General features: G+C 38.9%; 1 protein-coding gene and 1 long non-coding RNA gene across 4 annotated transcripts in view; one reads left to right on the top strand and one right to left on the bottom strand.

Moving 5' to 3' along the window:
* LOC138915941 (uncharacterized) overlaps positions 1-20,642 on the bottom strand; it is a 39,906-nt gene extending 19,264 nt beyond the window's left edge. The window contains exon 1 of the long non-coding RNA XR_011422455.1: positions 20,577-20,642. This is a non-coding gene — a long non-coding RNA (uncharacterized lncRNA). The remainder of the gene's footprint in view (positions 1-20,576) is intronic.
* The window catches only part of LIPM (lipase family member M), a 37,623-nt gene that overhangs the window by 9,159 nt on the left and 2,622 nt on the right, over positions 1-25,842 (top strand). Inside the window, exons 2-9 of one of the 3 annotated variants that reach the window (XM_014733408.3) lie at positions 6,239-6,344; positions 9,348-9,465; positions 15,777-15,975; positions 16,828-16,937; positions 21,437-21,573; positions 21,713-21,859; positions 23,168-23,239; positions 24,480-24,551. In XM_014733408.3, coding sequence (XP_014588894.1) covers positions 6,239-6,344; positions 9,348-9,465; positions 15,777-15,975; positions 16,828-16,937; positions 21,437-21,573; positions 21,713-21,859; positions 23,168-23,239; positions 24,480-24,551 — 961 coding nt within the window. Of the gene's footprint in view, positions 1-5,975; positions 6,345-9,347; positions 9,466-15,776; positions 15,976-16,827; positions 16,938-21,436; positions 21,574-21,712; positions 21,860-23,167; positions 23,240-24,479; positions 24,552-25,842 lie in introns of those variants that run through there. The other 2 variants (XM_070224723.1, XM_001501483.4) reach the window with 2 other exon arrangements.

The raw sequence follows: 25,842 nt of genomic DNA, 5'->3' as shown, positions 1-25,842 counted from the left end.
TGAGGTGCACACACCCACGGGGAGACTTGGCAGCCACAGGAGAGCACAAGGATAGCCAAAGCCCCCACAGCTGCCAGTGTGCCCACAGTTGGGCCCGGCCCTTGCTGCCTGCCCTAGCCCCCACTGCTATGGATGTGTCTACAATCAGCCCCTGTCACTACATAGGCACCTGCAGCTAGCCCCCACAGCTGAATGTGTGCACAACACTGGCTCCAGCTTCCACTGTTGCCTATCCTGATCCTTAGCTTCTGGACCTAGAGGCACTACGAAGGACTTAAAAAGCCCCTACAGCCACCGCAAACCCCTGCAGCACTCCTCAAGGACCACATAATTGCCAAAGCTCTGGACTCCAGCAGCTTAAGCCAGAGACATCTCTCCCCTCTGGACCTGGTGCTGCCATGAATCCCTGCACTTGGAGCTGTGCACCTCCAGACCTGGGGTCATAGCATGCTCCAATGTGCCCCCATCCACAGATGCAAAGCTTTCTTTACTGAAATTAGTCCATAAAGTCTGGAAGAGGTGATTGCTTCTTCAAATGAACAGACACCTACAAAAGGCTATGGGTATCAAGAGGAATGAGGGAAACACGACTCCACCAAAGGAACATGGTAAACCTCCAGTAACCGGTCCCAAAGAAATGGAGATCCAGGAATTGCCCAACGAAGAATTATAAATAATTTTTCTAAAGATACTCCAAGAGCTACAAGAGAACACAGATAAACAATTTGATGGTATCAGAAAAACAATACAAGAATAAAATAAGAAGTTCAACAAAAAGATGAAAACACAAAAATGAGTCAAATTGAAATTTTAGAGCTAAAGAATGCAATGACCAAACTGAAGAATTCAATAGAGAGTTTCAACATCAGACTCGAACAAACAAAAGAATGAATCAGTGAGCTTGAAGATGGATCAAATAAAACTATCCAATCAGAGGAGCAAAAAACAAAAAAGATTGAAAAGGAGGAAAGGAAGCCAAGCCTATCAGACTTATAGGACACAATTAATACAAACAATGGACATATCACTAGAGTCCAGAAGGAGAAGAGAGGGAGAAAGGAGGAGAAAACTTATTTAAAGAAATAATGGTGGAGATTTTCCCAAATCTGGAGAGAGATTTGGACATCCAAGTTCATGAAGCTAATGGGACACTCCTAAATTTCAACTCAAAATGATCTTCTCCAAGACACATTATAAGACAAACAGAGAATTTTAAAAGTTGAATGAGAAAAAAAACTCTCTCATATAGGAGAACCCACATAAGGCTATCAGTGGACATCTTAGAAGAGATTTTGCAGTCCAGGAGATAATTGAATGATATATTCAAAGTGTTGAAAGAAAGAAATTGCCAACCAAGAATACTTTACCCCAGAAAATTTTCCTTTAGAAATGAAGGTGAGATAGAGACTTTCTCTAACAAACAAAAACTGAGGGAGTTTATCATCATTAGACTTGCCTTACAAGAAATGCTGAAAGAAGTTCTTTAAGCTGAAACAAAATGGAGATAATTAATAACGTGAAAACATATGAAAATATACAGCACACTGGTAAAGGCTAAGTATACAGTCAGATTCAGAATACTCTAATACTGTAATACGGTGGTGTGTTAACTACTTCACTCTAGTATAAAGGTTAAAGGAAGAAAGTATTAAATTTAGCTATAGCTATAATAATTTATTAATGAATACACAATATAAAAAGATGTAAAGTGTGACATCAAAAACATAAACAGAGAGTGAGTAAAAGAGTAGAGTTACATGCAATCAAAGTTAAATTATCATCAGTGTAAAACAGACTGTTATATCTATAAGGTGTTTTATGTAAGCCTGGTGGTAACCACAAAGCAAAAACCTGCAATAAAAGAGGTAAAGAGAAGGGAATCAAAGCATACCACTACAGAAGTTTGTAAATTCACAAAGGAAGTCTCAAGAAAGCAAGAAAAGAACAAGGGAACTACAAAATAGGCAGAAAACAATTAACAAAATGGCAATAGTAAGTCCCTACATATGGATAATTACTCCAAATGTAAACAAATTGAATTCTGCAATCAAAAGACATAGGGTATCTGGCTGGATTTAAAAAAAGACTCAATCACATGCTGCTTCCAAGAGACTTACTTCAGGTTTAAGGACACTCCTAGGCTCAAAGTGAAGGGATGGGAAAAGATATTCCATGCAAGTGGAAACCAAAAGAGATCAAGAGTAGCTGTATTTCTATCAGACAAAATAGACTTTAAGCTAAAAATGGTAACAAGAGACAAAGAAGGTCATTATACGATGGTAAAGGGGTCAATTCATCCAGAAGATATAACAATTGTAAATATATATGCACCCAACATTGGAGCACCTAAATATATTAAGCAAATACTAATAGATATGAAGGGAGAAACAGACAATACAGCAAAAATAGGGGACTTCAGTATCCCACTTTCAACAATGGATAGATCATCTAGACAGAAAATCAACACAGAAATGTTGGACTTGAACCATGCGTTAGACCAAATGGACCTAAGAGACATATACAGAACTTTCCATCCAATAGCAGAGGAATACACATTGCTCTCAAGTATAGACGGAACGTTCTCTAGGATAGAGCATATGATGGGTCACAAAACAAGTCTTATTGAGTTTAAGAAGATTGAAATCATACCAAGTATCTTTTCTGACCATGATAGTATGAAACTAGAAATCAATCACAGGAGGAAAGTTGGAAAATTCACAAACACTCTTCGCAATACACTCTTGAACAACCAATGCATTCAAAAAAGAAACTAAAAGGGAAATCAAAGAATATCTTGAAATAAATGAAAATGGAAACGTGATGTACTAAAACTTATGGAATGCTGCCAAAACAGTTCTGAGAGGCTATAATCCCAGCCTCAATGTTGTGCAACTTTTATTTTAAAATTTTATAGTTTTCCTTCTGTTTAAGCATAAGCATTAAGTACATTCTGTTATGTTGTTTGGCAATAATATTTAAAATATTTTCCCCAAATTTCTAAATTTAACTACAACCTATTTTAGAATTTAATAACTTTATTCTAAAATAAAAGTTCATATTTTTCTTTAAAAAAAAAGAACAATCACATGTTGATTAACGTAGCTGAGAGATATTGATAGGTGTCAAAATGTGAATCATAAATTTTCAGGCATGTCTGACAAACCAAAACACCATTTGCCTGAAGGCCTGGAGTCTCCTGTGAGATAACTCACGTTGAGAGATGAAGAAGAAGGCTGTGAGTTTGACTCAGTATGAAAATTTTAGTCATTTTCTTGTAGAGTGATTCTGACAAGAGCATTGACTTGGGCTTTCAGGTAGATTTCATGGCACAGCCCCCACCGGACTCAAGGCTTCCGTTTATAAAATCTGCAAGAATTGTTTTAATAAAACTCAGTTCAACATTGGGGGAAAGCAGCACTAACTCGAGAGCCCTTCAACCTACAACACACACAGAAAAGAGGAAAATCTCTCCCAGTTTCAGAGGTTTTTTTGTTTTGCTTTTTTCCCCACTCTTTTGTTACTGGTTGTTCTGTTTTGTTTTGTTTTTGTCCTGTTTGTTTAACTGTTTCAATTTTTATAGTTTTTACACACGGTACACCTATGGTTAAAACTGCGTATTGATTCTCTATCTTTTTTCTTAGAAAGATTTTCCTTAACCTTTCTCCTACTTGACCTGTTGCTTTTATGGGATTTTGATATTATGATTTATAGATAGTGCACATTAAGGAAGACCCATTTTCTTAGTTTCAAGATATCAGAGTATTTCAGATCCTCTTTCTTTCTGTGTCGAGACAGCAAAAAGACACATTTTAAAGGGTCACAAACTTCCTTGATAGAAACCTCTAAAGATAAATCTCTTATGGTACACAGTTCTAAGTTGGAGGTCACAAATCCCCCATCTCTCTTTATAGTGTGATGCTTTCCATGGGCTGTGGGTTGCTACGGCAATAAGGGCATTGTTAAAATTCTGCAGTGAGGAAGAACTGTACTTATTTAACATTTGTTCAAAATGTAGCTCTTTGAGCTGGACATAGGATGTCACTTTCCTGCTTCCAAGTGACAACTGTAAGCTTATGAAGTTACCCAAGAATTTCAGAGCCAAATCGAATTCTATTTTCTCTGCATTATGCTTGCACCAAAGGAGGACAAAGCTTCTAGAAGGTGAAAAAAAGAAGAGAGGATAGTCCTAGCACCAAGAACATAAGATTCTCTCTGAACTAATCAGTTACGTTATTGCCATCGGTTCTTTCATTAACAAGTCTGTACAGTATTCACAAGTCTATTAATCCAACATGAGAGTTGATCTTACCTGAATATTTTGGAGCAAATGTGAGTAGATTATAGCTCTCAAATTTATAATGAAATCATTGAGAATTATTTTGAATTTTAAATCTAGGAGGGAACTTTTTAAAGAGACAATTCACAGGGATTGATGTAATTACTTTAGTGTGTGTGTGTGTGTGTGTGTGCGCGTGTGTATGAAAGATTGTCCCTGAGGTAATCTCTGTGCCAATCTTTCTCTGTTTTGTATGTGGGATACTACCACAGCATGGCTTTAATGAGTGGCATGTAGGTCTGCATCCAGGATCTGAATCCATGAACCCTGAGCCAGCAAAGTGGAGCATGCAAACATAACCCCTACACCACTGGGCTGGCCCCTCATGCAATTGCTTTTGATATTAGTGAGGCTTTATTCTTGAATGGGGAAGAGGATATTGAAATGTTACATTTTCTTTTTCCATGTGGTATAATACTAAACAATGAATTAAAATACCTGAATCTTAGTTCTGGCCTTGCCACTGTCTAGCTAGGTAAGTCATTTAACATGTCTTCACACAACAGCTGAATAATATTTTCTTTTCTGGCTATATAACATCTTAAAATCTTAAAAAGTCAACAGTGGGAACTAAAGTTCTTTTCTAAAATCTCATTTTTGCGTAACTTCAGAATGAGTTCAATGGATCCTAGGATGTGGGACTCTGCAGAGCATGAGACAAGTGCTTCCTCTGCTCTTCTAAAGTAGGTCAATTTGCTCCTCCTTAGCATGCGTCAGCTCAACAATGGTGGGAATGGTTGACATTAGTTCAGATAAGAGCTGCAGGCTCGCTTCCTTATACCCATGCAGCCAGCCCAGAATGGGTGAGGCTGAGACTGTGGGCAGGTACATTCTCACAGACTCATCATTCCTGTTCCAGCTTTGGCTCCTTCACCAATCATATTCCAAAAGTCTGTATATCAGTGCGGCTGCTGTTAGTTAGCTCAGTTCTGAAGACTTGATGTAAAAGTAAAGAAACATTTTACTTTAAATAATATTTGTTCTTAAATTCTAACACATTCTTTACTGAAAACGAAAATAAGCCTATCCTCCTGGCCTGCTTAAATATCAATAGGTTAAGAAATTGCTAACATTGTCACACAGTCAATTGAACTGGAACACTTAGTTTACAAAAATAATTAGGCTGCAACTCATTTCAGTTATTGCAGACAATTTAATTACCAGGCATTCATCTAATTAATCTCTCAACAATTAGCTAGTGATTACAACACAAAATGAAACCTTTTCTACATGTCTTTTAATTGAGCTAGATAGAAATAACCTAAACAAGGAAGATTCATTTTCTTCCAATATTCTCACCCATCACTAAAAATACAAAATGGTCTAAAATTTTTTGACATTTTAAATAAAAACACTTACCACTACATTGATACTTAACCAAAGGACAGTGATCCTTGAATCCCTAGGGTCTGACTGTAGAAATTTATAAATGTTTTCTGCAGATTCTATATCGTCCTATCTATCAAAGAAAGACAAAAACTAGGAAAAAAAAGAAAAAGATGCTCCTTATGGTCCTTATTACCTGATGATAAAGAACAGGGGTTTTACTGGCTGTGGCCTATGCACGTAACACCAGGTTGCATCAAAGAAAGTTCGACACACCTACAAGTTAATGGATTGGTGACTATGGGTTGTGTGAGGGAGTGGAGGAGTCAGATGGTGTTGGGACATCCTAGACAGTGTTTCTACCCTACTTTGTGTTCTTTCATTCCTATCAACCAAGCTTGTTTAATTTGCTTCAGTATCTGAGGAAGGACTCACAACTGGAAAATATATGAAAGAGTTGTTAAACCTACAGATCCTTCTGACTTTAGAATTAGTTGTTATATTACCAGGAAAAAATAAATGCAGATGTTGGACCATGTCAAAAATCTTGTCAAGAGAGTGGATTGTTTCACACAGAGCGGAGATGTGGCTTCTGATTCTGGTGGTGTATTTGTTTCAAAGAAATGTGAATTCAGCACGAATGCCAACTAAAGATGTGGATCCAGAAGCATTCATGAATATCGTAAGTTGGGATTTTCCATGTTTTGGGGGAAATGAAGTTCCTTACATGTTAAAGTTTGCATCTGTGTATTAGCTGCATTGTGTATTATACTTATATATGGTGGTGATTTTTGCTAGCAGAATATAGTCGTAAGTTAGCATATTGTACTGGAAACAAAGCTAAACTGGGTATTGGTAGACCTGGGTTCTCCTCCAACAAATTCAGTAAACTTGGGCAAATGACTTAATCCCTTTGAGCTTCAAACACAATTTAACTCTTTAAAAAAATTATTAGGTTCATTCTATGAGCAGAGAAATCCTCTCAGTATCTTGAGCCAAGCCCAGACCACTGATTATTTCCATTTTGTGAGTGCTTTGTATTCTTTTTCTACTTTCTCCCATATTGGAAAAGTGTTAGCCCTCTCTTCTTACTATTAGGAGACCCTCATCTAGCATCCTGTACCATTCTAGTCTATTCTTTTTTCCTGTTTTGGACTGGTGACTCCTTGACTGACAATAAAAGATCCTAATGAATGCTAGAGAGGGCCTTCTGTGAGTAAAATTCATAAATGATTTAACTTCTCTTTGCACATCCCAGAAAAAATTTTTTTACTTACTTTCAAATTCTTAGTTAAGTTTTAATAGTGTCTTCCATATAGTAACACTTATCCCATAGCAGACATTGTGAGGAAAGCCACAGAGATACAATTTCATTTCATCTTCATTGCCCTATGCAGTAGATACGATCATCCCCATTTTTCAAGTCAAGGAACTGAGATTAAAGAGGTTAAGCAACTTAAATTAGGCTACACCACTGATAGGTGATAGAGCTACAATTTAAATGCAGACCTGCCCAAACACAGAGTTCATAATAGAAACCACTATGCAATAAACACTTCTAGCTGAGGAGAGGCTACCCCCCAGATGAGTAAGATGACACTGTGTGATGTTCGTGTTGCACGGATTTGTCATAGATTTAACATGTCTTTATAAAGATTTAAGACCCTTTTTACAGAAGCTTCCTTGAATAGATTCTAAAACTCTAACAGGCTATAGAAATATTCTGAATCTACATGATGCCAAATAGTAGGTTTCTTTCGGCCATTCCAATGATAGTCTTTTGATGGTTCATCCAGATAGTTAACAAATTAGTGTAGATCACTAGGAGCCATAGTTCTGGCCCTGAGGCGGTCCCACGCAAATTCCTCCGGCTTATTGGGTGGAGGGAATCTCTTTAGCTGTAGGCAGAGCCAATCTCCCTAGGCCTCTCCCACTGAGTATGCTCAGCACCTACACACTGTTGGGGCTTCAGGAGCCCTAAGACCAAAATCTATTGAATTGGACTCTGTCAGTGAGCAGTTATAAATGGAGAGGCAAAGTAAAATAGGGAATTCATATAATTGCCTATATAAATTAAATGAATTAGAATAAAAATGGTTCAGAGTCTAAATGGGTTTGGCCCTGTATACTGATTTATGTGGACATAATCTACTGTATATTTTACTATACAAGTGGCTTCATTCATGTATTTGTGAGCTTTAATTGAGCATCCATTTGGCCCCTGAAACTGTGCCATGCACTGAGGTTGCAGAAACATCTAAGAATATCAAAAGCCATGACTTCATGGAGCTTACAATCCAGCAGGGAAGACAGACACTCAATTACTCATTACAAGAGCAGTGAAATCAAAGAAGAAAACAGACAATAGGGGAACCTAATGCAGAGAATTTAGGAGAGTTTTTCTGAAGAAAAGTTTCTTAATCTGAAGTCTGGAAGATGAATAGGAGATACTTGAGTGGGTTAGGTTGACTTTTAATTATTGGAGTAGCTAATGCTCATTGAGCACCTGTTATGTGCCAGGTAATCTAGCTAGTATTCTGTGCTCATTATCCTTTTACATTCTTTGCAATAATCCCATGGAGTATCAACCATTGGTATACCTAACTTACAGATGAGCAAACTGAGGAATAGGGACAGGTTTAACTAAATTTCCCAAGATCATACAGCTGATTTATGTATTAGTGTTAGAGCAGGATTAAAACTCCAGCAGTGGGACCACAGGGCCTTTCTCTTACCCACTATGCCCTTTTCCCCATATACTACACTTGGGTGTTTGGCAACTTGCTTTCTCCTCTCTTGTTCCTTTTAAAGCAGCAGCTGATAGAAATAATTCCCTTCTTCTCTGGGTGGCAACAGTGCGGGAGAACAGCGAGGATACTGAGGAGATCTACGCAGTGTCATATTTTACAAAGAGTTTCTATATGTAACCACTGTGTAGAGTAGGGTCCTTAACCAGAGGTCCATATATAGGCAACAAAGAATCTGAAACCCTTGGAACTGTATGCAAAAATGCATTTGTGTGCCCCTGTGTGTATCCATTTTTATAGTCCTCCTCAAATTCTCTGAGGGTCCTTGACCTAAAAACATTAAGAACTACTGCTCTTGAGTCTGTGGTTTTAGAGTTGCAAAGAACCTTTGGGAATGGATGGCCCAGGGATTCTCAAAAGCTGTCCTGGGACAAGTGTTCCATTGGCTATATTAGAATTACCTGATCCTTAACCCAAAGTGGACCCAGGAATCTGTATGTTTAAGTGCCCCCGATGATTCTGATGCACACCCAGGTTTTGGTCCAATGATTCTCTAACATTAGAGTGCATCAGAATTTCCTAACGTGCTTGTTCAAACACAAATTTCTGGGTCCCATTCTCAGAGCTCCCTATTCAATAGGTTTGGGTAGAAACTGATAATTTGTATTTCTAACAAGTGTTCAAGTGATGCTGATGCTTTTGGTCCAGGGCCCACACTTTGAGAATCACATTTTAGTCCCGTCTCCACATTAAAGATAAAGAAAATGGGAACTAGAGAGAGTTGGCTAATTTTTCTAAGATAACATGATTAGGAGGGGAAAAGCAAGGAATTTCTTGTGTATGTCTTCCAGCATCAAGGAATCTACTATTTACTTTTGGAGCATTGAGAATATAGCCATACAGAATTGAACTCAAAAGAAATTGTGCTTTTTCCATAGAGTGAAATCATCCAACATCAAGGCTATCCCTGTGAGGAGTATGAAGTCACAACAGAAGATGGGTATATCCTTTCTGTTAACAGAATTCCTCAGGGCCTAGTGAAGCCTAAAAAGACAGGTATGGTTTACCCCATGTCACCCCAACATGTCAGTCTTCCCTACAGTAAAGACTTCCTTGTGATTTGAGTGTGCAGAAGAAAGTCTGGGTTCTTGGTACAGACTGGGGCCCACTGTTCAGGCCAAAAGATGGCTGCAGTTCCCCAATAATCCCCATCACCACCATCCCACCCCCAATTATCTCAGATAAACAGGAGTGTTTGCTTTTCAAAAAAGACCTTCAAGAAAAATCCATTTCTTGATCCCTCTAACACTTAACCCATTCCCTATACTCCTCCTATATAGATATTCTAGAATATCCATTGATGATATTTTGAACAGACCACATCAACCCCTGCTCATGAAGAATGCAAACTCCAGTATGGCTCCCACCCCCGCCACTCTATATTCCCCATCCAAATAGCTCTTTAATATTTAAGATGTTGTCCAGCTTTTCACTAAGGTCTTTTTAAGAATCAGGCACTATACATACATTTTTAATACTTGGTACATGTTTCCATAGTTCATGCAATCTCATGTTTGTTTGTTTGTTTGTTTGTTTGTATATGGGATTTTCAGCTATTGCTGGCTTTTAAAAAATTCACCATCACTAATAAAGTGTACCCATCCTCCAACGCTTTTGGCACTATTCCTTTTAATACTCCAGCTCTATGTGTACAGCAATGACTACATTATTTGCCACGAGTAAGGTAACATAATTTCTTATTGTGTTCTTTCTACATGCCAGGTTCAACGTTAAGTGATTTATTTGCATTAGTCTCATTTAACTTCCACAATAATCCTTAGAAACCGCCACTCACAGAGGTTAAGTAACTTGCCCAGAAGTCTATGCTAGTACTTGCTAAACTTGCATTCAAATGTTGCAGCACCTGCACTGAAATCAAGAACTGTCTGCCACTGTAGCCATGTTCTTAACTAAGACCAAAAAATGCTCCATGAATGCTGTTGGTCTTTGGTGTAGAGAAGCTTTGGGGTTCTGTTTTATTCCAATTTACGCTTGTGTAGGTTTTTGAAAACCAGCTGGGTTTACACCTGCAGAGCTATGCCTTTTCTGTGTCCAGCGTGCTCCCCCATCAGTGCCTTTGAACTTGGAGTTCTCCCTCTGGACCCTATCTCATCAGGTATCTACACAGTTTGCCGCTCTTCTTTCAGGGCCTCTCTATCACATTCTTTCTCTGACCACCCTATTCAAACAGCAACCTACTGAAGTCAAGCCCCTTATCCTGCTCACTTTTCTTTATGGCTCTCCACATCCCCTGCTATGACAGACATATGCTTGTTTATTTATTATCTGTCTCCTCCAACAAAAATGTAAACTCACTGGGAGCAGGGACTTTATTTTATTCAGGGCTATAACCAGTACCTAAAAGAGTGCCAAGCACTTTGTAGCTGCCAATAAATATATATGGAATGATGAATGAATTTTATGAAAATAAATGAATAGCCTGGAGACACACAGAAACATTTCACTAAACCCCACAAATCCTAGTGGGTAAGCAGGGCACAGTTCTTCTAAGCAATCAGGTGACTGTGGCAGTTCCTAAGCTCAGGGGTCACTTGCAACCCCTGTTCATGGCTGGAGTTTGTTTTCTCACATCCTGTGTATTTGGACTGTACACTCATTGCCCAGGAGTTTGGCGTTCAGGGTTATCAGCCTTTTTGGTCCAGTTGACGCAGAATACCCCCCTCTAGTGGCCAATGTTGTTCCTGGCGCTCCTACTGGCCTTTTCAAGGAGGAAATCTACCAGCGCTGAAAGAAAAAAAGATTTCTCACCATCTCTTCAAAAAGAGAGTCAACGAAATTCACGCTGAAAACACCTGAAAGATGTCTATAAGCTTGTGACAAAAAACTTTTTAAGATCTTACTTCATCAAATAATCACAGTTAGCTTCAAATATTTACATCAAGAGGGAATAAGGTGGGTCCTCCTCAGAAATGACAGCTTTTCTAAGAGTATCCCCTACACACTCACCTGCTGACTATAATTTAAATGAACATCCATGACTTAGAAGATATTTGAAATGATCTAACTCATCTATAAGCCTATCTTCTCACTAGGTGTACCACAGTACAAACTGCACTGCGAAGTAGGACCAAGCTGGCCCCAACCACGGGAAACGTCCTAAGGATTCCAAAGGGCAGCATTGATCTACCACAGTTTGGTCACCTCATGTTGAGGTCATCTCCTTGAGGGCTGAGAGGATGAACTCAATGACCAGACATAAAGGAAAACCTAAAGTAACTCTGAGTTCCTTTCTCCTGGTCCTGTACTAGCAGGCTTCATGTTGTCTCCTCAGAGGGATAAATGTGGCAAATCGAATTCATGATGATTGCCCAGGTGCAGGATGTTTGCTGTATAAAGGCCTTATAGGAAGACTGCATATGAACTCAGTTCACTGAATAACAGGAGCTCGCATCTTATAAGAGGTCAGACAGCATACTGAATGCCTGATGCACAATATCTCAGCTAACCCCCAAAACCCCATGAGGTGGGTGATTGCATCCTTGTTTTGCTAATGAGGACACTGAAGCTCAGAGAATCATTGCCTTGGAAGTTATAGTACTAAGAACAATAAAGCTGCTGTACGATAGGCTTACTCTAAGCCAGGGACTATGGTGTGGATATTACGTACATTCATTATCTGATTTAATTCTCACAAATCCGGTCAAGAGCATGATGTTTTTCCTTCTAAAGGCACTGCATATTCTTGATCTTTCATCATTAGTTGCTAATGACAAAAATGATGTATTTACCTTAATTTACTTAGCGTGTTAGAATTTCTAAAGCCCTTAACGCTTCTTTACCTCCACTGATATTTTCATAAATTTTATTTTGATATTAGCAAAAGGAACTGCCATATAGCCTTTACCTTGACCTACCAGTTGTGAATTACGTTTTGCCCACATTTACTTTATCGCTCCCTCTCTCTCTGCTTATCATATTATTTTTTCAAAAAATCTGATAGTAAGTTTGAGACATCATGCTCATTTATCCTTAAATTCTTCAATATGTATTTCCTAATGTTGGAGAGAAAAAAACTTTTTCCCCTATTCATCTTAGGTTCTCAACTGGGGCCCTGGAAATTAGGCTAATAAAAGACGTATTAACAAGAGAATAATGAGCAGAGGTTTATTAGCATATGCATCCCACATACATGTGGGAGCACTCAGAGATGATAACTCAACAGTGTGGTTAGAATTTGGGGTCTATATACCTAACTTAGTAGGGGAAAGGGACAGGGGAAAGAACACTATAGAAAAGCAAATGACTTTTTTAGAAAGATAACTAGGCCCTTAGGAGGATAATGGGAGATATGATAGTTTGTGACAATGTCTGTCTGGTTGCAGCAGCAACCTCTGTCTCCAAGAGAAGATTAGAGTTGCTCCTAGGGAGGGGTTTAGGACAATGGAGTTCTTCTGGGGGCTCTGCTTTTAGGCAGATAAGGGATTGATATACATGTCTGTCGACTGATGAGTGATAAGGAAAATGTGGTGTACATATGTGTAAAATGGTATATAAAGGAATATTATATGTATATATATAATGGAATATAATTCAGCCATAAGAAAGATGGAAATCCTGCCATTTGTGAAAAGATGGATGAAGCTGGAGGATATTATGCTAAGCAAAATAAGGCAGACCAAGAAAAACATATACTGTATGATCACATTTATGTGTGGAATCTAAAAAAAATCAGTTGCAGTAACAGAAACAGAGAGAAGAATGGTGACTACCAGGGGCCGCGGTGGGGGGTAAATAGAGAGAGGTTGGTCACATGGTACATCTTCAGCTGTAAGATGACTAATTCTAGAGATCTAGTGTATAGCACGGGGACTATGGTTAACAATATTGTATCGTATACTTAAAATTTGCTAAGAGAATAGATCTTAAGCATTCTCACCACAAAAAAAAGGTAACTGTGTGAGGTGATGGATGTGTTAATTAATCTGATTGTGGTAATCATCACACAATGTACACATATATCAAACCATCTATACTTTAAATATGTGCAATTTCATTTGTCAATTATACATCAATAAAGCTGGAGGGAAAAAATTATTTTAAAAGCTAATATCGCCAATATTGGAACAAGTCATCAATCTGTACCTCATCATATGGTGCACTGAGAAGGACACAACCTCACTTCTGTGGTATTTTTGCCAAAATGTATAACCGAATCACATCATGAAGAAACACCAGACAAACCAAACTGATGAACATTCTATAAAATAACTGTCCAAAACTTTTCGACTGTCAAAGTCAAAAAAGACAAAGAAAACCCGAGGAAGCGTTCCAATTTATGAAGGAGACAAAGAGACATAATTAAATGTGGTGTAGGATCCTGGATTAGATTATTGACCAAGAAAAAAAAAGGCTGTAAAAGACTTTGGCACAATTGACAAAATTTGAATGTGGACTATGGATTAGATACTAGTATCCATCAGTGTTAGTTTCCTAATTTTGATAAATGTATTGTGACTATAGAAGAGAATATCCTTCTCAGTGACAGGAATCAGGATATGACTCCCCCTCAGATATGCCACTTTGGCATAAGAATTATTCTGAGTTGAAGACATTTGAGTTTCTGAAATTGCTTATCTACCTGAAAGGCTGTCTATCTGAAGTCGACAGACACACACACACATGTATACACCACATCTTCTTTATCTACTTGTCAGTCGACATGTAGGTTGTTTCCATATCTTATAATGCTACAAAAATGTGAGAGTGCAGATATTGCTTTGAGATCTCATTTTGTTTCCTTTGGGTATATAACTAGAAGTGGGACTGCGGGATCATATGTCAGTTCCATTTTTAATATTTTGAGAAACTTCCATATTGTTTCCCACGGTGGCTGTACCAATTTATATTCCCACCCACAGTGCGCAAGTATTCCCTTTTCTCCATATTCTCACCAACACTTGTTAGCTCTTCTTTTGGACAAAAGCCATTCTAACAAGTGAGAGGTGATACCTCATTGTGGTTTTGATTTGAATTTCCCTGATGATTAGTGAAGTTGAAAACCTTTTCATGTACCTGGCCTTTTGTATGTCTTCTCTGGCAAAATGTCTATTCAGATCCTTTGCCCATTTTTTAATCAGATTAATTAATTTTTTGTTATTGCATTATACGAGATCCTTATATATTTTGGATATTAACTCCTTACCAGGTTTGCAAAGATTATCTCCCATTTCATAGGTTTCCTTTTCACTCTGTTGACGGTTTCATTTGCTGTGAAAAAGATTTCTAGTTTGATGTAGTCCGAATTGTTTATTTTTGCTTTTGTTGCTTGTGCTTTCTGTGTTTTATCCAAAAGAATCATTGCCAAAACCAACGTCAAGGAAATTCTTCCCTAAATTTTCTTCTAGAAAGTGTATGGTTTCAGGTTTTACACATAAGTCTTTAATCCATTTTGAGTTAGTTTTTGTGAGTGGTCTAAGTTAGGGGTCCGCTTCCATTCGGTGACATTAGCTTTCATCACTACGTTAAAGTGGTGTCTGTCAAGTTCTTCTACTGTCAAGGTAGTATCTTTCCTTTTGTAACTAATAAATGATTTGTGAGGAGACGCTTCTGGGATATATAAATATCTTGTATCTCTTCAAATTTTCACCCCAAATTTTACCCTACATTGATGATTTTATAATGCCATCAATTTTTTTATTAACTGGCATTGTGCTATAACTAAGAGCGTTTTCTTCTCCCTTAATTATTTGCTTATTCATTTATTAATATCAGTACAGACTCATGCATTCTTAACTTATTCAGTGGGGTATAATTTATAACTATCATCATTTATTTTGATGCTCAAATTTTCACATATTTGAACAGTAGGAGCTCCTTCAACCTGACGTATGGGTCCTTTTGATATGAAGGACCCATAATCATTAAACCATAATATATATGAGTGTCTATATACATATAGACACTCATATATATAATTATCTTAATCGTTATACTATACCACTTCCTGGGGTACTTCCAAAGTCCTCTGAGGTACAGAGACAAGCCTAGTAGTAACAATAACTACACAGAAACAACAATGGAAATTGAACTGTATTTATTCTTTCTCTGTGCAAGGCATTGTGCCATCTGCCCTCGGGCCCTCTTTTATTTACGCATAACAAAAGTTCTATTTTTCTGATGAGGAAATCAAGTCATAAAAAGGTTAAGTAACTGGCCAAGACAATCAACCTAGCAAACAGCTGAATCAAGATTTAAACACAGGTTTGTCTAACTTGAAAGCCTTCACACATTCAAGGAAAACAAGAAAGGTGGAGAACACTTCCCACAGTTGAAATTCTCTGTCGTAGGTCCCAAGCCTGTGGTGTTACTGCAGCATGGCTTGCTTGGAGACGCTAGCAACTGGATTTCCAACCTGCCCAACAACAGCTTGGGCTTCATTCTAGCAGATGCTGGTTTTGACGTGTGGCTGGGGAACAGCAGAGGAAACACCTGGTCTCGGAAACACAAGACCCTCTCCATAGACCAAGATGAGTTCTGGGCTTTCAGGTACATGAAAATCTTGAGAGTGGAGGTGGCCATGGATGTCTTTGGAAGAACTGGGTAAAGAATTATGGCTTCTAGTATTTGGATAATTTTCTTTGGTTGGGTCATCAATAATGTAACATGATATTCTCTGTCTTATTAACAGTAATTCTTTTGGGGAAGTAGTGGGAAAGATTGGGTTCCCCAAGTAGAAGGTTGGGTCTGGAGAATGGAGTGAGAATGGTGGTTGGTGTCAGGTGATTGAGACTGACATAGAGGAATGTATAGGTCCAGTTCACTGTAGATGGATATCCTGAGACTAACTCTTCTGTGAATGATGACAAGGACTAGTACCCCCAGGAGGAGATAAGACCAGATATAAGGGAAACTATTAAGCCTTAGGGACCGTCAATTTGACTAACGTATCTCTCAAACTCTTACAAAAGATTTTTAATGTTTTTATTTAAATTTCCTATTGACATTTAACCTGTTCTTTATCCATTTCTCAGAGAAGGGCCCCTGCAACATCTTTAATATATTTCACATAAATGAATCTGCATGGTCTGGTGCTGTTCTGCTAACAAAATAACAGGACACCTCCACTAGGAGGTGGATCATGCACTCAGTACATATTCATTGAAGATGATTATCACTCTATGATAACATCTGGAGAAAACAGCAATTAGTTAACAGCCTATGACCTCAGCGGCACCCATGCATCACAGGTTTGGAACTAGTCTGTTCTGAGTGTTGTGAGGGGCGCAGTAAGCAAGCTGTGGGGGCTGACGACTCAAGGACTTGTTTGTAACCCCCGGGGGCTGCTTTCGTTGTTTTCGATTATAATTTTTCATATAATTTTGTCTTTTCCCCTTGTAGTTATGATGAGATGGCTAGGTTTGACCTTCCTGCAGTCATAAACTTTATTTTGCAGAAAACGGGCCAGGAAAAGATTTATTATGTCGGCTATTCACAGGGCACCACCATGGGTAGGTTCAAAGGAAAGCAGGTTTGTATACTCAGAAGAAATGTGAGCTTATGGTGCACAGCTGTGCCTAGGCGCAGTCATCTCTCACTTCTCTCAGATATGGCCTCATCCTGTTCAGTGACGCTAGGGGCTGCGGGAAATGGGGACTAAATCGAGGGGAGCCTGCGGTATGGTAGAAAAAGCAAGGGCTTTGGAGTCAAACAGATGTGGATTCAAATACTGGCTCTACCACCTCGTCAGTAAATGTCCTTGAGTAAATCATTTAACCTCTCTGATCTCAGTTTCTTCATCTATAAAAGGGAGATAATAACTCCCTTTTAGGATTGTTAGAGGTGTTTGGAATGTTCAGTGTGATCATATATACATAAGATCTGTGAAGGCAGGTATTTTGTCTAAGATATAGCCATAAGAGCAGTTCCTGGCACACAGTATGCACTCAATAAGTGCATTGAACGAATGAGGCCCTGAATTCAGGCTCTGGCGTGTAACAGGCAATCAATAAAGAGTAAGCCTCGTTATCATATTATAAACAGAACTGATGGGGGATTTTCTTTTCCTTCTAATGGCAATGTGTGGGATTATATGCTGGTCTCCTTTTGCTTTTGATGAATTTGTGAGAAATCTTAACTCATGGCATCTGCAGGATTCAGATTGCCTACTTGGGGAGATAGAAGTGGAGACCGTGGCTATCCTGGCCCTATTTCAGACCAAAGCCAAGAGGGAAAATGTGTTTGGCTTCGATTAGGCTGAGGGAAGATCAGCAGAGGCACGGTGTGTGCCATGAGGAGGAGCTCTCTAGAAGAGGCTGGGAAGAGCTCTTGGCCTTCGCCCTGAGCCAGACTCAAAGTTGAAGGCCAGGGTGAGAGCTTCTGTGGAGACAGGCGAGCACTCACCTACTGGAAGTAAAACTTACTCTTGAACAGGACAGCCATGTCTAGGTACCAGGACAGGATTTATACTCCCTATTATGGAAATTTGAAATTTTGTGAACAATTTGACTTTTTCCTTCTCTCTTGTCTGTGGTTTAATATCATCCTCATATCACCTCAGACTTTATAATAGTAATAATTGCCTTTTATGAGCACTAACTAACTCCCAGCCATTATATACACATCATTTTGCCCCATTCCTTTACTGCGTATCCACAAGGATGTGCAGTGGAGATTTGTATCCCTGTTTTACAGATGAATAAATTACAGTTTAGTGAAAGAGCTTGACCACAGTTGCCTACGCAGTGAGTAGATCACAAAGCCAGGGCCCATATTATGTATTCAAAGTGCATAACCACTACAACGAGGTTTATAAGTTGGACAAAAATTAAATTCACATATTCCTCTACTTGTAAAAGAATTTTAGCTCTATTTCTACAGTTGTTAGAGATTCTTATGTCAAATTCCTTCAAAAAAATAGAAAAAGATGACCTATGAAACCCATTGTCATACTCAAAGCACTGTGAATTTAGGTCAATAGTGGGAAAATCTCAGCTAGCTTTTAGTTAACTCATACTTATCATTCCTTAAATTAAACAACACATCATGGAGTCTTAAGCCATTTGGTTTCTGAGGCCTCAGCAGACCATCCAGTCACATTGGCCACTGACACTCATTTGCCAAGAGATTTGATTCTGCAAAAGTTCAAAAAGATCATCAAATAGGGGATGGCCTGGTGATGTAGTGGTTAGGTTTGTGCACTCCGCTTCAGTGGCCTGGGGTTTACAGGTTCGGATCCCAAGTGTAGACCTAGCACTGCTCATCAAGCCATGCTGTGGTGGCATCCCACAGAAAGTAGAGGAAGATTGGCACAGATTTTAACTCAGTGACAGTCTTTCTCAAGCAAAAAGAGAAAGATTGGCAACAGATGTTAGCTCAGGGCCAATCTTCCTCACCAAAAAAAAAAAAAAAATCATCAACTATTATCAGCAAGCCATGAATTCACCTTTTGCTATCTGTTTATCTCCTGGAATGGAATGACCACTTTACCTCTCCCTGAAATTCCTCAGGTTTAGGCTCTGTCCTCAAGCCAAGAGAGGATAAAGTACTTGCTCTGAGAAATTTCAATGAACAAAAAAAGCCACCACTGGGGCCAGCCCCAGTTGTCTAGTGGTTAAGTTCAACACACACTACTTCAACAGCCTAAGTTCGTTTCCTGCATGTGGACCTACACTGCTCTGTTAGTGCTCATGCTGTGCTGGCAGCCCACGTACTGAAAAACAGAGGAAGATTGGTCCGGATATTAGCTCAGGGCAAGTCTTCCTCAGCAGAAAAAAAAAAAGCCACAGTTGGAGGGGAATATCCAATGTTTATGTAAGTCCAAAGTTTTCCAGGGAAGTCTCTTATGTGTCAAATCACTGAGATCTTTCCTACCACTCACATCCTAAAGAAGGAGTCTAAGGCTGATGGCAAACCTGGTTGGCAAAGACTAAACTATGTGGCCTGCAGCCCCTGCCCACTGACTTTTATTAAGAAGATAGTACATGTAGTTTACCAGACAGGATTAACCAAAGTAGGGCAAGTGTAGAGGAACGATGGGCTATTTTTGCTTAATTCTCCCCTTTCTCTCGTATTTGTATAAATCATGTTACTATCTGTATCTATTGGAGAAGATGTGTTTCATTACAGCTTCTCAGATACTGTCATGCTATCAGAGGCTCTTTTGCTATAGAACTTTCCCAGAAATCATTTATGATCATTACTCACAATGACGTTGTGTCAAAAATAAAATTGAGCTGTGAATCTGTTCTAATGGCTCAAGGGCTGTTGGAACAATGGGCACAAGTTCATTTGGCTCCTTTTTTTTTTTTTTCTTGTGAGGAAGATTGGCCCTGAGCTAACATCTGTTGCCAATCTTCCTCTTTTTGGTTGAAGAAGATTGCCGCTGAGCTGACATCCATGCCAATCTTCCTCTATTTTATGTGGGATGCCGCCACAGCATGCCTTGAGGAGCAGCGCTAAGTCCACCCCCAGGATCCAAACCTGTGAACACCAGGCTGCCAAAGTGGAGCACACAAACCTAAGCACTATGTCACAGGTCTGGCCCCTCATTTGGCTCATTTTTAATTAATGCTCTCTAATAAGTGAAGAGTCTGACTTTTACATTTTCCTTTCTGTATTTTTCAATAACATTAACTGATTCAAGTGATGCTGGCTCTCACCACGCACTTCATAGAAAGAAAATTAGAATGTTACTCTTGCTATGACTCTAACATCCAGGGGCCTTTAAAAAAAGTTTTTTGCTCTACACTCAAATTGTTCAACTTGACATGAAGACAAAAATGCTAATGATGAGGCTAAACGTTATTTCAAGAGAAATGAAGGGGCACGAAAGCATAGGATTCTTCTAGTAGTCAACCAGGGAGCTGTTATTATGGAGAACTTGAACTTAGTCTGCATAAAGAGAAATATGGTTGGGAGAAGTTATCTAGAGTTCTCAGATCTTGACATTTGAGGAGAGTTCTCACATGGTCAGAATTAAGCTGGAATATTGTTTAATGTATCTTCAACCCTGGCCTCCTGATGGTACAGCTTGGAGTTCAAAAGCTAGTAACAGGTCACTGTTGGGCCTGCCTCTGCATGTGGCTGGCAAACCTAATCACAAGGAGGAAAAGCAGGGAAGGAATCAGTCTTTCTTAATACTTACTCACCTTCCGGGAACCAGACAGAAGTCACGTATTCCAGTTTTCTTCTACACAGCCCCTCTCTCCCCAAACCTGCAAATATCAGAGGGTGTGTAGACTTTTTGAAATAGACACACAGTATTTCAAACATATAACTATGCCCTGGCTTTATACGACAGTCCTTTTCTCCCAAAGGCTCCACAAAGATTGTCCCTATACAGTGGTAAATTGAGGAATTTGTCTCTATTTTATAAGTATAGAAACTGAAGCAGAATCTGATTTAACCAGAGGCCCTTACCTAGTCTATGACAAAAACAGGAGTTGGAACCCAGTTCACTAGACAACTTGCCTACTGGATTACATTACAATTTGGATTCCAGAAAAGTTAGGGATCAAGGAAAACCAGCAAAACCCTGCTATCTCAATACCCATTATGTTACAGAACATTGTTATGAGTAAACAAGGCAATTTCTCTAATTCTCAATTTCTCTCACTGTAAAGAAGAGATTTGTTAAAAATACCTCACAACAATCAGAAAATTAAATAAGGTAAGAACTGTGAATGTCCGCAGCAAAGTGTCTACCATGGAGTTACCTCTCAATATATATATTTTTCTCCAAGTCCATATTATTCAATAATTCATAAATTCAAGTAATTCATTTAATTCAATAATTTAATGAAAACCTACTACTGGAAAACAAATATTTTAAGTGTCAAAGGGAACACAGAGGAGTTTTTGCTGCTGGGTTTTTTTCACCTCTCAAGGAGCTTATAATTTCTTAGGATTAACTCACACAATTACTGAAATATCTTGATAAAAGCAAAATAAGCATTTTATGAGTTCTAGGATATTCAGTATTCACATTGACATATTTCTTCTCTTGCAGGCTTTATTGCATTTTCCACTATGCCAGAACTGGCTGGGAAAATCAAAATGTATTTTGCTTTGGCACCTATAGCCACTGTTAAACACTCAAAAGGCCCTGGTGCCAAATTTTTGCTGCTGCCAGATATGATGATCAAGGTATGTGACTCCTCAGATAATTCCTTGTCTATGTAGAAGAGTCCCCTAGCTCATTTTGCTAAGACGTACACTTTTAAATTAAAGCCACTTCTTTTTTTCTATAGTGTGATGACTACTATTTCACTTCATATTTTTACAGGGCTTGTTCGGCAAGAAAGAATTTCTGTACCAGACCAGATTTCTCAGACAGGTTTTTATTTACCTTTGTGGCCAGGTGATTATTGATCAGATTTGTGGCAATATCATACTTCTTCTGGGAGGATTTAACACAAACAATATGAACATGGTAAGTGGGCGCCTAGTAAATCCTCAGTTTCCCAAAGCAAAGCTGGGAATTATTAGTCTCACTCCTTGAGAGTGAGCTAATGCCAGTGAAGACTTAGAGAAATGTAATCCTAGTAACTCCATTTTCTCCAAATCATAATAATATGCAGAAAATGCTTTAACATGGGCTGAGGCAAGGTTAACATAAGGGCATTGCTAGATATTAACTTCACAGATTATAGATGGAAGAGGTTAAAAGCAGCTTTGCTACAATGAAGTAACAGATGAAGAAAGTGACTAGAACCCAGTAGTCAGAGAACTACCACACATCATTCATCTGTTTTTTTCTACTTGGGTCCTTCTGGTTTGTAGCTCAAGTCTTTTGATAGGACATCTGGGAGTTTCGGTTTGGCTTAGGCATAGCTGCCAGTCAGTGGGTGCCACGGTGTGGGTTCACCAGGAAGCATACTCTGAGATGGAGATGAGTAGGCAGAATGTCTTGGGGTTATACCCTTAGGATAACACTTAGAGAAGGGAAGGAAAGAGGCTTTGCTAGATGAAAAAGTCAAGCTGTGATGCAATCTCCATGGGAGCCACAGTTGATCCTACAGGAATTTGTGAAGATGGGATAACCCTTCAAGAGCTGCCTCAAGTTAGAGAGAGAGGGCCCACATCGACCAGTCGTTCAGTGCAGATGACAGCAGTAATGGGGGAAACACTGGGAAAGGCAGCTCTCTGCACCTGGGACAATCCCCTCAGGAGGCCTGACAGTAAAGGACTATCTGCCAGCACCACTCCCAGCAGCTGGAAGAATATGTATTTAATTTCTGAAGATTTTTTCTTTTTATTAGTCATATGATAAATAGCTACCATTTGATAAGCATTTATTGTGTGCCAGGCTACGATTTTCCCTGTAACACCTTATGAGACACGTATCACCAATATCCCCACTTTATAGGTTAGTATCCTAAGATTTAGTGGACTAAATAACTCTCCTAAATTCACCTAAAAATGAAATGGCGGACTTAGGATTTGAATACAAGCCAATTCTAGAGCCCTCACCCTTAATTACTCTAATAAAGTTTTTTAAAGGAAGAAGTCATATCTTTAACGAGAAGTTATTCTTGGATGAAAAATAGAGGTGTCCAGGAATACATTTAGTGGCATTTTTTAATTTATGTGCATGTGTATATTACTGTTTCATGGATAATTCCTGATAATTTAATGATGTCTTCATTTCTTAGTCTGACACCCTGCAGATTTGGTCTTGACAAGTTGCACATGTCGTGAGTTTTTCCATGTCCCACAAACCACTCATGCTTTGTTACAGAGCCGAGCAAATGTGTATGTTGCTCATACTCCTGCTGGAACATCTGTGCAAAATATCCTACACTGGAGCCAGGTAAGAATGTTGAATTTGTAGTCTTCGCTAAGGGTCTTTGCGCATTTTGTCTGCAATAACCAAAGGATGCCCTTTTGACAGTCCAGGAGTTATTTCACATTTATTCCAAGATGAAATGTGATCGTGTCAATGCTATTTCAACTGTGAATTTGATCTAGAACATTGAAACTTGTCAGGAGATGGGAGGAAAGGATTGGCCCAAGGACATCTTTAGTGGACTTTAAAAGTGTGAATCCAGATGATCCAAATAAGACCTTTCTCTATCTTAACCGCTTCAAAGATGAGGCTGGAGATCATGTTTCTGCATTCTTTTTGGCTCCTCCAGCAGCATAGTCATGTAGTAAAAAAAATGCTATGGTGGGTCCTGATTCCCCAAAGAGGTTTTCACAAGAGTCCTTTGTGCTGCAGACTACAGCTGCAGTCACGTCACAGGAGGGAAAGTCCTGACCACCAGCCACATGAACTGGGGAAGTACGGTTGATCTGAGGTAAAACATTCCGAATTGATTCAAGGATAATGTGAGTTAGTTACTCCTTCTCATATGAAGAAGCACTGAACCTAATGGTACTCAATAGAGATAACACTATAGAGTGACCCCGGTTGGCTGTGGAAGTTAAGCACGGCTATAAGGACAGAGAGCTAGACCATAACTAACCTTAGAATCTCATCTACTGAAAATACGGCTTTGTAAAAAATAAAGGGGAGGCTCTTAGGCAGAGTGTCAAGAATAGCGATGAGATCTATATAAATCATAAATACTGATCCTGTTTTCTAACAATTTAGAGCCTAGTCAAATTGTTCTAAAGTCATTGCTATATTTTAGTGTGTGTGTATGTGTGTGTGTGTGGGTGTGTGAGAGAGAGAGAAATTTTATAATCAAAACCAAGGAAGGATTCTGAATTGGATTACATTTTGGTCACCTTTACCAGAATCACCACATTGCACAACTCCCAGGGACTGTTTTCCCATTGCAGCCTACAGAGTAATACAGAGCACCCATCCACATAGACTACTTTGGGGATGCGCTTCCTGGAGTTGTGTAACGTGGTGGTGAAGTATTTGTATAGTACATTTTTCTTTCTGAAAGGGCCTTATTCTTGCCTTTACACTTTAATGCGGAATGGAAGAGCTGCCTCAGCCTTTGTTCTCTGCTTCCCTCACAGTTGCAGATTTGGTCCCTTCTCCCCACCCTTGCTCAGTGATACATTTGAATACCATGTAAACTTTTGTTTCCTTTTAGGTACTGAATTCTGGGGAACTCCGGGCATTTGACTGGGGGAGCGAGACCAAAAATCTGGAGAAAGGCAATCAGGTAGGAAAATCAAGTACAGTCTGCTGAAAATACATCCTTTTGAAATGCATGAGTGGGAAGTTATGGTGGCAGTTTATCCTAAAGATGGGAATAAAATACGAGAACTCAAGCAGAAAACAGTTCGGGTTTGACTCCGTTCAAAAATGAGAAAGTTCAAAGCTTAGCCAAGAGGCCTTTAGGATAAAACCAAAAAAAGCTTATATAATGGAGTAGAACTTTTTTCATGGGGCTGCCTCCATGAACAAGGCACTGGGATTCTTAGGAACAAGATGGGGTAGATTTAGTGAAGGGAAGAATGTAGTCTGTGGTGACTACTAGAACGATCCTTTTAGGATAAAAAAAAAAAAAATACCCATGAATGATGATGGCAGGGATGAGGTTGTTTCCTGGTACAGTAAAAAGAGCATGAAATGGCCAGTGAGGATTATGGTGTCCGTCTTGCCTGTCTCTACACTATAAGCTTGTATGATCATGGACAGGCTACTTTGATTCTTCAGGCCTTGATTTCCTCTTCTTTAAAATAAAAATTATTGAACTAGATAATCCTTATAAGTTCTCCCTAGTCACACTTTTAATGAATCTATAATTTGCAAGTGAAAAATATGAAAAAAAAAATGTTATTACATTACCCAAGAAAATGTGTAGTCAATGCTATGGAATAAAATTAAAAATAAAAGTTGTGGAGAACTGGAAGTAGGTATTACACTCTTCTGAGCATAAAATCTTGACTGAAGATTATCAGTTAGCTTGTGCATGAATGTCAACAAATATTGACCATACAAACAGAAAGCTGGAGGGAGCTGAGTAGACACAGACAAATCTTTGGATTAAATTGACATCCGCTTCCAGACATCGATCTAGATATAAAAGACTAGGAAACTGGACAGACTGCGCAGCGCTCCAGAACAGCAAAGTCTCAATCACAGCTATCAGCTCTTCTCTGCTTCCTAAAATATATCTTTAGAGAAAGCACTCCAGTTCCAAGGTAGAGTTATCAACATTTAACGTCCTGAATTCCAGAGAAAGTGATGCATGCAGAGTAGGCGCCAGGAAATGGTCATGGAAAGGAAGAGAAAACACACATATGAAAAGATGTTATAGAATCACAGAACCTTAGAGCTAGACCTAATGTTTAGTTCAGTCTTTTCACCCGTAAGATGAGAAACAAATATTACTGGCTCCATAGAATAGTCCAACCTTTCATACTAAGTTAGGCTACAAAAGGTGGTTCTGATCACCAAATTCCAATGTGTGTAGAGGGAGAGTTTCCCCACACCAACAAGCAATCCTC

This window comes from Equus caballus, chromosome 1 (genome assembly GCF_041296265.1).
Source record: "Equus caballus isolate H_3958 breed thoroughbred chromosome 1, TB-T2T, whole genome shotgun sequence".
In the NCBI taxonomy this organism is placed as follows: Eukaryota; Metazoa; Chordata; class Mammalia; order Perissodactyla; family Equidae; genus Equus; species Equus caballus.
The sequence above is the reverse complement of the archived record's forward strand: the minus strand, read 5'-3'. Positions and strand labels throughout refer to the sequence as shown.